The 12928-nt window shown below is 36.9% G+C and overlaps 2 protein-coding genes across 4 annotated transcripts in view; both read right to left on the reverse strand.

Moving 5' to 3' along the window:
• Positions 1 to 49: 49 nt before the first annotated feature.
• On the reverse strand, positions 50 to 4079 carry LOC141427411 (UPAR/Ly6 domain-containing protein bou-like). The gene is made up of 4 exons (XM_074086798.1): positions 3855 to 4079; positions 3627 to 3782; positions 3267 to 3407; positions 50 to 1191 (listed from the first exon to the last, which is right to left on the reverse strand). Exons 1-4 carry the CDS (start codon positions 3913 to 3915, stop codon positions 986 to 988), a joined length of 564 nt encoding a protein of 187 aa, XP_073942899.1. The 5' UTR covers positions 3916 to 4079; the 3' UTR covers positions 50 to 985.
• A 2497-nt stretch (positions 4080 to 6576) lies between these two features.
• The window catches only part of btsz (bitesize), a 113665-nt gene continuing 107313 nt past the window's right edge, over positions 6577 to 12928 (reverse strand). For all 3 annotated transcript variants that reach the window (XM_074086799.1, XM_074086800.1, XM_074086801.1), the window contains 5 exons: positions 11079 to 11273; positions 10154 to 10408; positions 9411 to 9583; positions 8095 to 8303; positions 6577 to 7718 (listed from right to left, as the gene is read on the reverse strand). In XM_074086799.1, the coding sequence (XP_073942900.1) occupies positions 7585 to 7718; positions 8095 to 8303; positions 9411 to 9583; positions 10154 to 10408; positions 11079 to 11273 (966 nt within the window). In that variant the 3' untranslated portion in view covers positions 6577 to 7584. The remainder of the gene's footprint in view (positions 7719 to 8094; positions 8304 to 9410; positions 9584 to 10153; positions 10409 to 11078; positions 11274 to 12928) is intronic.

Raw genomic sequence — 12928 nt, forward strand, 5'->3', positions numbered from 1 at the left:
TCAGTCTTTCATTAAACATTAAAGTCCAGTTTAAAAAAAAGTAAAACAATTGTTTGCTTAAAACTTTATTCCTCTTTTACGATTTCAGTCAATGTAAATAAATGCTTTAAAAAAATACCTTGTTGCTAAGGCTGAGATTCCTTGACACTAAAATAAGATTTAATAACGGAAAAACACCTAGGCTACATTCACATCTTAATTAAATATCTTGTAAATTAACATTGGCGGGTGAAATAAAAAAATCTACACATACTAAAATTGTACAAAACTTAAAATGGACGGCCATAATTAGCTTTCAATGGAATGATAACACCTTATCTACTCTAAAAGTCATGTCGTTAATTGCGCAGATACCCTAACATTAAGTCTTGATGAGGTAAAAGGCACATTTTTTATCTACTAAGTTGACTCCGGGTTAATGTAACTAATGCTTTGTTGTTAATCTTATGGCCTCATGTTTAGCTCAGCTCAGCAGTGTCTACGTCCTGCAGGACTGCATTTTACATGATAAAAAGAAGCATATATTTTAATCTGGATTAGTGAAAAAAAAAACAAAGCTTTTATTGGTTCAGTAGTATGTACCATTATTATTTCTATTACCCCTACATATATATTATTATAATTACGTATGTACACCTATTTTTTATATTGTATTTTAATAAAGGTTTTATTTATTTGAAAATGTACTATGTATTCATTATCACATAGAATTAATTACAAAACAAGATCAGCAACAGGCTTTACATTGATAATTTTAGTTTCTCTTTGAAGTAAAGGCGTACAATTTTACTGTGACTGACCTTTATCTCAGCCACTCAGCCAGTAAGTGCACATGAGGCCAAAGATGTGTGATGTAAATGTATATGCATATGCATTAGTCACATTAACCATTAGTTACAATCTAGTACACTTTACATTCACTAGTTATGCAGAGGCAAACTTTTAATTATGTTCTCTACTTAATCACACTTTCACACACACACATTTATATTGGCATGTATCTGAATATATTGAAGCCTATTAAGAAAGGTACCACAGTTGATGTTGGCAAGCTGGTCGCAGTATTGCATCCATCTGCACCACATGTGTATATGCATGTTCTGTATTCCAGTTTGTCACCAGGCTGCTGCACATAATTGCAGTAGTTGCCTAGGTCAAGCGATGAGCAATATCTTTTGGTACTGATGCCACCTGAAAAATAAGTGAATGTGTTAACAGTCTACTATTATAAATCACATTTAAGTTAGTATATCATTTTAATGATTTTTTTTCTTTTTTGAAGACCATCTTCCATCTGTGTGATTGAAAAACTGATCCTGACGAAATTTTGATGGGATCACGGGAGTATTCTGTTTAATGTAAAAAACAAATGTTTTAACTATAAAAACTTTCAAACATCAAGTGGTAAAAAACATTCCATTTTAAATAATAACCCACAACTGCATCCCTGAATACTTAATTTGATTATTGCTATTCTCATGGAGGAACAGCAATTTTATTGAGTAAAAATATCCTATGCATAAATAATGGGGTTAACTATGGGTGCCAAATTTCATCTAACTCCAGCCAATTGTATGTAAATACATAAATATCTATATGAGTATGTTTATCTGTTACCTAGTACCCATAGTACAAGCTTTGCTTAGTTTGGGACTAGGTCAATTGGTGTCAATTGTCCCATGATATTATTATTCATTAATTGTCAAGACATGGAATAGTAACCAACTTACAGAAATTCGCAATTTTTAACATTTGTACAACAGTAGAAGTAGTATTATATTATCCTATATATTAATATTCTGAAACATGCAATACTTACCAAATGTACAAAGTGCCACGTGCTATGCTGTCAAACCTTAAACCCAGTGCATTAGCGGTGAAATTATTTACAAAAGTACTTAAAATACTTTTTATTCATTCACATATTGTAGAGATATTAAATAAACTAAATAAATTATAATAATATGTTTCTTATACAAGAGGCCTTATCTCCCCATATGCGGGAATTAAAAAAGTACTGAATTCTAGTCTCATCTGTTTTAATGAGCACAAATTCAGCTGATTAAAAAAAAATTCAAAAATATAGCTTTAAATTTGACACAGATCTGTGTCTGAAGCAAACGAGGGGTTACTGTTTTGGCACCCTTGGAATCATCAACATCGTTTTCACCACTTCTTTCTATCACATGGTATAAGACAAGGGTAGAAAGAGATGGTGAATGCAATCACGAACATCTGTTAGGCAACACAGCCCCAGGATGTAAAAGTAGCAGTAAAGTTTCTTTTTAATGCTTAGGGGATGTTTCACCATCCCTTGATTTATTTCGTTTGACGGATAAATGTGATGCTGTCTCCGTCTATTCAGACAACACAAACATAGACACATCACATTAAAATTTATCCATCAAATAAATGTTTGGATGGTGAAACGGGGTTAGTAAATTGAATACTAAATGCAATCAGAGGCTTGCAATCATATTCAGCATTTCTTTCTTTTGAATAGTAGAAGATAGTGACTATTATTGTGAGCATGGGTGTGAGTTAGTATAAGAAGGCAGTGTCAAACTGGTGATAGCCTTTCTAGACTTAGCTATGAATTAACAAAACTGATAGACCACAAAGGCATATTCATTATTGTAGTTCAGTCTCAAAAGTCAAACAGTTCCTCAGGGACATTGCCAATTCTGCTGCCAACTTTACATTATTTTAATGGAAAAATAAAAATTCTTGGGGCACAGAACATGCTGAGCGCAATCTATTTATCACATTTATTTTTTAGGTTTAATATAGAAAACTTTTAATCAAGTGCGTCGCAAGCCGATGGCCCAGTGGGGGCAAGTTGATATGGAGAATGAGAAAACTATGAATTGTAGGTAGTTATTGGAATTGGTGAATTCATTCGAGTTTCGGTTTCCTACAGGAATGATCGATCAAGCAAGTCAAGTCAAAGACTTAGGACTGGTTTGATTGCTTTTCTGGTTTGATTGGTTTGGCAACATTTTAGAATCTCTAGGGGGCAGCTGCCCCTCCCTCCTCTCCCCTGGCGACGCCCTTGCTTTTGATCATGTATCTTTAAATGTATTTTTTCTTGTTTTTTATAAGTGTGTTGATAAATACTTATCTAAAATCACATTTTTGCAGATTTCAATGTCGGTCGCATATTTTCAATAGTAATAATGATAAGTTGGGTCAAAATTCTCATAAGAAATTGGTAATGTCACTGACTATGTTTATGTGCAACAGTATTATTGAGAATAATGATAAACCTGTATGTTTAATGCAGTATTGAGCATCAAACACATGTTCACAAGAAGTTGGCTTTAGAACTCCTCCATCCAGGTGCATAAGGCCGTCACCACACTCCATTGTAGTTGAAGAGTTGCACTGATAGCACTCTATAGCTAGACCTAATTGGAATTTGTTAGATTGATTAATAGTAGTGATATTTATTTTCTTTGTAAATAATGTATACAGGCAGTTTCCGTTTACATAGCCGTTGTTGTGAACGGATTTGCTACATGAATACACCATGATTAGTATGAAGTGCATATTATTATTCCGTTACTGTTATGGTTAATTTCTATTGTTAGTAACCACATACCGGCGAGTTTACCCAAATTTCTCACCTTCATATCGCCCGACGTGTTTTATACAATACTGGGCATTATGAATGGAAGAACAATCCTTCGGTAGAATGTCTATGTCGTTATCAAAATACTCATTACACTCGAACGGATTTTCAGAGTCCGTCCCCGAACACTGATAACAGTTTATTGATTCAACTAAAAAATAAACAAATTAAAACAAAAGGAAATCTTGCAAGTTTCGAATAGAGAACAACGCCCTAAACGTACCTGTTTTCCATGTTGTTAACGTTAAACACAAAAGTAGTAGATATTTGTTTGAACTCGTCATTTTGCTGATTTTTTTGTCAAAATACTCAAAAAGAAATAATTGTTACATTGAAAAATCAATATATAAAACATAAAACTTTATAACTAGCGACTACCAACGAGCGCTCGGGCGACACTCTTTCCCGGCCCGGATAACACCGACATGGAAATACCGGCCCTGTTTTTTTAGTACACGCCCATAGAAACTGACAGGAGCTTCTATGGGCGTGTACACGAAAAACATGGTCGATATTTACATCCCGGTATTATCCGGGCCGGGAAAGAGTGTCACCCGAGCGCTCAACAGTCCACAGATTATTAAAAAAAAAACTTAAAGCTTGGGTATGGTGACAGCTGTCAGATATACGAGATACAGTACCTACATCCTAAAAAATAATATCAAAAATCCTACTTGCCTTAACACCTTCATTTCAACAAAAATTGTCTTGGGCAGAACCTACTAATATAAAACTGTGCTTTATTAAGAACACTGGGGAGAATCCGGAACTTCCTATTTAAATGGCTTGGGCAAGATTTTACTATAATATATGCTCTAGGGCATATATTATAGTAAAATCTTCGTCTAAGACTAAGCTAACTTTATGCTAGTATAATATACTATTCATGCAGACAAGCGCCGTCTTCATAATAGTACCATTGATGCCATTATCCATCCATACGTATAGCTATTAATAGTCACAGGTATTCTTTTACTTTACTGGATTTGCTTCCCAGCTCAAACCACATAAAAACTAAAAACAGGGCTGCAAAGAGAAATGAGACCGCTTGAATTCAGTCTTCTTAAGTTTAAACCAGCCTCAATTTTCCGTTTGCAGCACTGTCTTTACTTTTTATGTGGTCTGAGCACTTGAGTTTCGATTGTAACGTAGCCATCTTGTTCCTTGTTGAGCGCGAATTGACGCCTGGCCTGACATAGAGGGTTGCTACACAAAAAATATTTGTAACGACTGAGCGGATACAATTATGTGACTTTTATATTAGAAATTACAATACGATTGTCAATTTCGAAAATAAAGTTCATTTTTGCGGTAATTATCAACGACAAAATATTTTTTAATAAATAAAATTTGTGATCTCAAGCTTTCAGTGACATCTATCTGAAACAAACGACAACAATCTGTTTTATTTTAGGTTAGATAAAGGAGATGGCGGCGCTATCCACATGAATTAGTACGGTATAGGCGACTGTCCCCCCCTGCTTTATGCTCTTGTTGCTCTTTATAATCTTAAATCTACTATGGGCATGATTGGTTAAATAACTAAATGAGCCAAACGTCAAACGGACCTCAGGATACTAACGCCATCTAGCGCCATATAGCGATATTTCGCCTATGTGAAAACCCGTTATCTTCGACAGACATCTAGTTAATTGATATGAACTACCTGATAATTAACTTTTTCGCGAAATAAAAAAAAATGTTCTTTCGAAAATAAAAATGTTTTTTTCATGCATATAATAGCTTCACATTAATTGTTAAATTGTAAAATAAACAAGAGAGGCATCAAAAAAATCCACATATTTAACTTTCTTTGGCTAAATATGTGTGAATTAAAAACACGGATTAGTTACGCTGTTTTACTGCTAATAATTAATTATCTTAACTCTTGATTATCTTCAGTAAGAGGTAGACCACTAGTGTATTAGAGAAATTAACTTCATTTGACCTGTAGATCGTTCCCTTAAAATTAACGGATATCAAAAATAACACTGTGTAGAAACACATTTAAATTATTATATACTATATATATTAGGACTTCAATTCATGAGCCATCATGGAACCTTTCTAAGGAAAAGTGATTACGATTTTCCTTGTTAATTAATGCGATGTCAGTATGATGTGAAATCAAAAAATGAAAATAATTTATTGCATAAAAAACTTATTAACAAGAGTCTACGGATCTGAATCTATGGAAATAGTTCCATGGTGGCTTATGAAGTGAAGTCCTTGACCGTACATAAATAAAATTGAGATAAAAAAAGTTAGTAGTATAATGTTTTTTCAATTGTTAACAATAGCGTGTCGCTGTAACAACTACAATGTTCACACCACGCCACTGTTGCTTATTCTGAACCATAATAGCGTTCTAGATAAATCTTTTCTAAGGGTGCAGATAGTAAGTAAGTATAGGATATTTTATTCAAACGCAAAAGTTTGGATCTTGGTTACTCCGTCACACAATAAAGTAGGTACTAAATACCCATTATGCGTCAAGATTCTTACCGTAGCGAACAAAAGAGCTGATGATCTTGAAACGGCTGAACCGATTTTCATAAAACATGTCTAAGAACCATCGCTATCGCATCGCAAATCGGTTCACCCGTTTAAGAGCTACGGTGCCACAGACAGACAGACACACATAGCGGTCAAACTTGGAACACCCCTTTTTTTGCGTTGGGGGTTAAAAAACGGTTAAAAAAGATTTTATTTGGCATTTATTCTACACATTCTGCAATTTTTGAGTGATTCTAACTCTAGTATTTAGGTAAAGTTGTACAAAAGTACCTACCTAGAATTTTTTAGGGTTTAGAAATCAGATTTTGAAAGAAACCAATGTCATTAAGCTCCTTACTGTTTTAATTAAGTAGTCGAAAAATATCCTCAAAAATGTTTATTAACTATCGAATGGCATAAAACATTGAAAACACAAATAAAACAACACATTTAATTGATTCAATGTTTATTGCTTTGACGTCGACAATATTAATACAAAAATAGTTATTAAATAAACCAGAACCTACACTACTCAGTATCGTCGTTAAGTAGGTAAACTTAAGTAGATTTTACAAACTATGGACGTATCCATACAGATAGCTAAGTATAAGTAAATGTAGTAAATTCCCAATATTCACAAATATCTTTTACATTTCACAATCACTTCAACACACTTAATGCTATTTTTAAACATTCTCCAAAATGTATAATTACATCACAAAACGCATGAGCAGAACTTAACTCATGTGAAGTTAATTTGTACATTAAACTTAATTTAAATGCATAAACGTATTTATGTCTAACATCTACAGCTAGCAGGCAGTAACTACAAATTAATATTATTGTCATCGAAAATCTTATACAAATAGATAATAGTTTAATCATCACAAAGTTGGAATGTAGTTGATTAGTTTATATAAATATATAATTATATATCAAGTAAATAGAGTATTTATCAGTTAATAAACACCTGAATGTAGGTGAGTATCCAAAATCCAAGTAGAAAGACGTACACAGAGGTTAAAAAAGGACAATAGTACTAGGATGTATATAAATTCGTATGAAATAACACTATACGATTGGCACGTTGGTCCTTAGTAAGATGTACACCTAGGTTACTCTATGAAAGAAGAATAAAAGTACAGAGACGTGATCGCCTTGAAAAGCAGAAGTTCAGTCGAATAAGAGTTTCCAAAACTCCTGGCAAGTTTCAAGACGTCAAAATAGAAGCCGTTACGATTTTGACTTAACAAAACTCCGAAGAAAATCGGTGTGTCAAAAGTTCTACCAAAATTTATATCTAAGTAGTTATAAATAACAGGTAGGATGTTTAAGGCATTTTCTTACGGGGACTGGTTCAAAAGATTCTGTTCCAACGTATCGTATTATTTGGACAGAAAGTTTTGGACCGATCGAATATGTAGTAAGTAAGCTAGTAAGTTCTAGACAAAACTAGTTCAGTTGTTAAGCTGTGGCCTCAAAGGCAAGGAGCCCTCGACCCAGAAGTTGGGGCGTTGCATCATGGTCTGCCACAGAGTCACTTCTTTGCCAACACTATCCATCCAGTTGACATTTGCTCCCATGTAAGTACCTGTAAGCAAGAATAAAATTAAAGTTAAAATGTAGTTTAGTTGCGTCACGATGCTGGGTGAAAAAGAAAGACGTAACATGTGGACAAGGTAAGTCAACCGGTGGTGTTACGGAAATATTCACGTTACAAGCTTTTGTTATTAGGTCTGTGTTTAAATGAAATAACATTGAAAATTAAGCCAATACTCGTCACGCTTGGCAAACAGGTTGGCGAGCAGTGTAGGATGTTGGGTTGCCTAGAAGACGCTGCTGCCCATCTCCTGGAATTATCTGTTAGACGGGTTCTCCAGCACCCACAAATGGAAGAGGGGGGGAGGGGAACAGTTCCCTTTAAGTTAACGGAAATCAAAAATAATACGTTGTTTAAAATAACATACCGGTTCCTAGGGACAGTCTGACGGCACCCATGAAGTCGTTGCTGGCGAGGCGGTCGCGGTCCCACAGACTGAGTTCCAGAGCCCTCGTGGCCAGTTCTTGCATGGTGAGCCCGCGGTACGTAAACGTGTGCTCCCAGCGAGGGCTCAGGGTGCGACGGCATACAGTCGTCTTCTGTTTGGCGAGACGACCGCGCTCGGGGAGGAGGTAGCTGTAAGAGGAACAACACGCCGTGGTTAAAACATTGCCACATAAGGTAAATGTCCGAGTGCTCGACACGCTAATGCCCAATAGACGACACACAGCTGTCATCTCTATTGCTAATGAATGACATAAGATTAAAGATGCCAAATATTGGGACAGTGACGAGCACTGGTACGTTTACCTTACCTAATAAAATAAGATTATTTGAAAAAACAAACGTGGATTGTTAAAACTATCGGTTTGTCTAAGTTTTGTAGCTGTTTTTTTTTTTCAAATTTGATTGAGTATCGAGATCATTAGACAAGATAACAACATATTGATTTCATTAAATCTAAATAATCTCTAGCAATTTTACAATGACATATAATTATATTCCTGCTGTTAATAATAATAAACAATGATCTTTTTTTTGTAAATTGCAGTTTCTGAAGCAAGTTTAAAAAAAGTCACTAATTCCGAAGTAGCTTGCGCACTGGGCGTACAGGCTCAGAATTGATTTTTGAAAGTAGTTATGTACTCAGTTAGCTCAGTTCAATGTCGGAAATTGCTTGGCATTTGTTTTTCTCATGTTTATGGGCCAGATATTACCTATTTATCGAAATTGCTCATATCTTCACAATTGAAGTAATAGAAAATAGGTGTTAGTTTAGTTGTAACGCACTGGCAGAGAGTCACGAATTGGTAATTAAGTACTTACCTATTTAGCAATAATTAGCAATCCGCCATCGGCTCATTCATAGTGACAGTTACTTCTCTCGGCATTTTGCCGCCAATTCGTAAAACACGAGACAGCGTTACATACTCTAGGCTATACTCTGTTTCTACGGCACGCGGAAACATGTACCATGGCCAACCTTTCGCATGTATCTCTCAATGTTATTCTAAAACATGATAGGTACAACACATTTTATTGTCTTGAGTGACCACTAACAGCCCGTACTTTAAAAATTTGTACTAAGAGCAAATGATAAAAAAGTGCATCGGACAAAATATATACTTCTTCAATGTTCGTTTTTTCGTCTGCCGTAGAAACAGAGTATATTTCAGGTACTTGCATAATCGCATATACCTACTACAAATAGCTTCCCAACAAAAATGTCTTTCAGAAACTAACCTTTTACAGAAGACATCGGCGAGCCCGTTGGGCTTGGTCGCGACGACGTTCTTCGCTTCCTTTACTAGTACATGCAGTGTGCCCTTGGCCCGCGGCCCGGTCTCCGGCATCTCAAACTTGAGGCCGATGATGAGGTCGCCACGCGTGCCTTGCTGCTCATCGAACTGCTCCGTCTGGTAATTAAAGAGAAATTCGTTTATAATTCATTATGCTGATATTCAATTTCATTTATTAAACTTTTTTTTATTATTCGACTGGATGGCAAACGAGCAAGTGGGTCTCCTGATGGTAAGAGATCACCACCGCCCATAAACATCTGCAACACCAGGGGTATTGCAGACGCGTTGCCAACCTTGAGGCCTAAGATGGGATACCTCAAGTGCCACATAGCATAGTTAGCTTAAAAACCGTAATGTACATCAATAATCAAAAAGAAAAAGTTATATCCATGAGAAAGTTTGTATGTGTGTGTATTTATTTGTTACTCTTTCACGCTTAAGGTGTCTGAAAGGATTTGAATGAAATTCGATATCCAGGTATATTTGATATTGCCACGGGATCATCAGACAGTCACATAGGCTATGCTAGCTGGCGCAGGTGCACGGAGCGGGCGCACGCGTTGACGCATTGACTTCTGTACTTTTGTTTTGTGAATAGGCGTCTACTCGCTCCGAGCAAGCCCCATCAGCTAGCGCAGACCCTTATAGGTGTAGATATAACAAAGAACAAGTGCGAGCACTTACCCTCTCATGCAACTTGTACCACATGGGCGCGGCGTCGTCGAAAACGACATCGGCCAGCGGCAACGTCACCTCCCCCAGGAAGTCGTTCCGGCCGAACATGTCGGCGTGCCACACGCTGAGCCACAGTGTCCGAGCGGACAGCGAGGCCAGCGGCTGCACGAAGCTGAGGGTCTCCTCGAACACAGGGTTTAGGGTGTTCTTCTTTACTTTTGTCTTCCGTTTGCCAGTCTTGGACTTGTCCGGTAACAAGTACACCTGGAATTTGAGAAGGAATACATTATTAGCACGACAGAGATTAGGGTCTTTTTTATGGAGTGGAAAATACGCCTTATGCAACCAGCCCGGATCGGGGAAAAGAGCGTCTCTCCCACAAGGGTCACGCTAAAAATCACACAAAGTCCTTATCATCATCATATCAGCCGTAGCACGTCTACTATCGGGCATAGGCCTCCCTCATAGACCTCCAGTTGATTCGATTAAAAGCGACCTGCATCCAGCGTTTTTGGTTAGATTTTGGTCATGTTTCCAAACAAAATCCAGCCTCATACGAACGCTTCGGCGAAACTGCTTTTACAATGTGGACTTTGGTTCGCTTCCTAATCAAGTCACTTCCGGTGGTCATTATATGAATTAGGTCAATCTAGTGAGATTAAGAGTACTAGTTTTTGCGCTTTGCCAAATTGGCTGCAGTCCTCATGCTGCAGTCAGCGTGTTGTATGTATATTTTGTTTAGTGAGGACCACAAGTGAGGACCCTAATTGATTATTCGTCGTCATCTAGAGCAGAGGTAAAATGTTAAGAAATATGCAATGCACTCAATAGAAATAAATGAAATGACTGCCATTTCTACAATCGACCCGATTCGACTCCTGTCAACAGATACACAACATCTCCACAACACCATGTAGTTTGCTACAAATCTCACCTTAACATAAGGATCCGATCTATTCTTCTTGGTATCAACAGGCGCCAAGTCCCTACACCTTCGGACTCCGACCTCCAACGCCCCAAGCCTGTAGTTGTACAGCAGAGAGAACTGCACATCACCACGAACTGCCACGCTTCCTCGCATGCCCTCACCAGCTCCGGAGTACACCGAAGCCATGGACTCTGAACGTGCCTGTAAAAGATAGGGAACAATATATTGTCGGTTAAGTTTGCTTAACTGATGACGACACAGGGGCAAGGAGGGCGCACTATACCGGCAGAACTTTACTATGTTGTTGGAAGGCCTAGGCTTAAGCAGTTTGATTTCATCGTCTGATCGTACCTCCATAAAAAGTGCGCGTTTTATTTCTTGAGTATGGTTCGGCTTTGGTTTGGTTTTAGAATGTTATTTTACAATGACATAATTTAGAAGACAAATTTAAAAGAAACTCGGCTTGGGTAGAGTAGTTTGGATTTTATGATAAGTGTCAGCTGCTTCTTATATGGTCAAAAGTTGTGAATTCTAATGGATTCGTTGGTCCGCCTGTATGTCTAGTTTTATACTGTCATCGAAACGGTAACGCATATATCTCGAGTATTCGGTTCTCGTAATGAAATGAATATTTACATTACTGTAATGTCATACATAACAGACTACGAAACAATTAACCAAATCGATTCGACAAGTTTATAGTCACAGACAAAACTTACTGCAGCTGTATTGAAATTTCTCTTTATAATGTTTTCGCAAGTGTATCGCGCGGCTGTGTCCCACAGTGCCTGGTTTCGTCTGCATTATTTGTGTAATGCAGGTGTTCTCAAACTTAATTGAATCGAAGTGCTTGCAATCATCATTAACAAAATATTTTACTGTTACGTTAGTAAAAGGAACACAAATACATTAAAAAAAACTTCATTTTTCTTATTAGCAGCTAATTCTTGAATCTGGCAGGATGACTAACGCTCTGGCCCTCGCGATCGCATTCACCATGATCTGTTTCTATCATCATCATTATACCAACGTAACAGAAAGAAGTGACGAACACGATTATAATTCCAAGTGCGTTAGACAATAAGGCCTCCGCATAGTGTAAATGAATGACAAGTACTCTTTAAGAATACGAGTTAACAACCATTTGCAAGGAAACGCGTCACACAGGACTTTCTCGCGTCAAAGTTGAAAAATGTCACTCGCGAAAACTGCACTCATCCTGGCAAGGTCGCCATGAGGTACGAGTATGAGGCTAAGAGGGAGGAGGTTGAGTGACGTCATTGCAGTACAACGGTTATATTGGTACTAAAAAGGGTTCCATATAGCTAACATACACAATGAATATTACGTAGCCTTATAGTGGCTATAAGAACATACCTACATATTACAGCTTAACCTACTAGACACCGCATATAGTGATTTTATCAGTATCAGTGTATGCATCTGATTCGATTTATTCAATTTACAAATCGCGGTGTACACTTTGGAAACCTCTGGTGTAATGCGATACAAACAATGCCATACGTAGGTACGTCAGTGTATCTACATTCACGCTTTGTTTCGTGTTTTGTGTTGAAACTTGGTTGGACAACACTATGGACGATTATGTTGGTAGGTAGGTATTTCAAAAGGATTATTTCCATTTGATTCATTTGAAATTATAAGATAAAAAATAAGGTGAGTAAAGCGTGGTAATAAGGCGTCGAATAAGAAGTGGAATATTATTCGGTTATTTAAACGAGCCTTGCCTACGCATCTTGTTACATATCCATACCCTACGAATAATAATTCCTATACCGTACCTGTATAAGGTACATTTTAAAGACGTAAATAGGAACAGACTTTATATTAATGAC

This window comes from Choristoneura fumiferana, chromosome 4 (genome assembly GCF_025370935.1).
Source record: "Choristoneura fumiferana chromosome 4, NRCan_CFum_1, whole genome shotgun sequence".
NCBI classification, from domain to species: Eukaryota; Metazoa; Arthropoda; class Insecta; order Lepidoptera; family Tortricidae; genus Choristoneura; species Choristoneura fumiferana.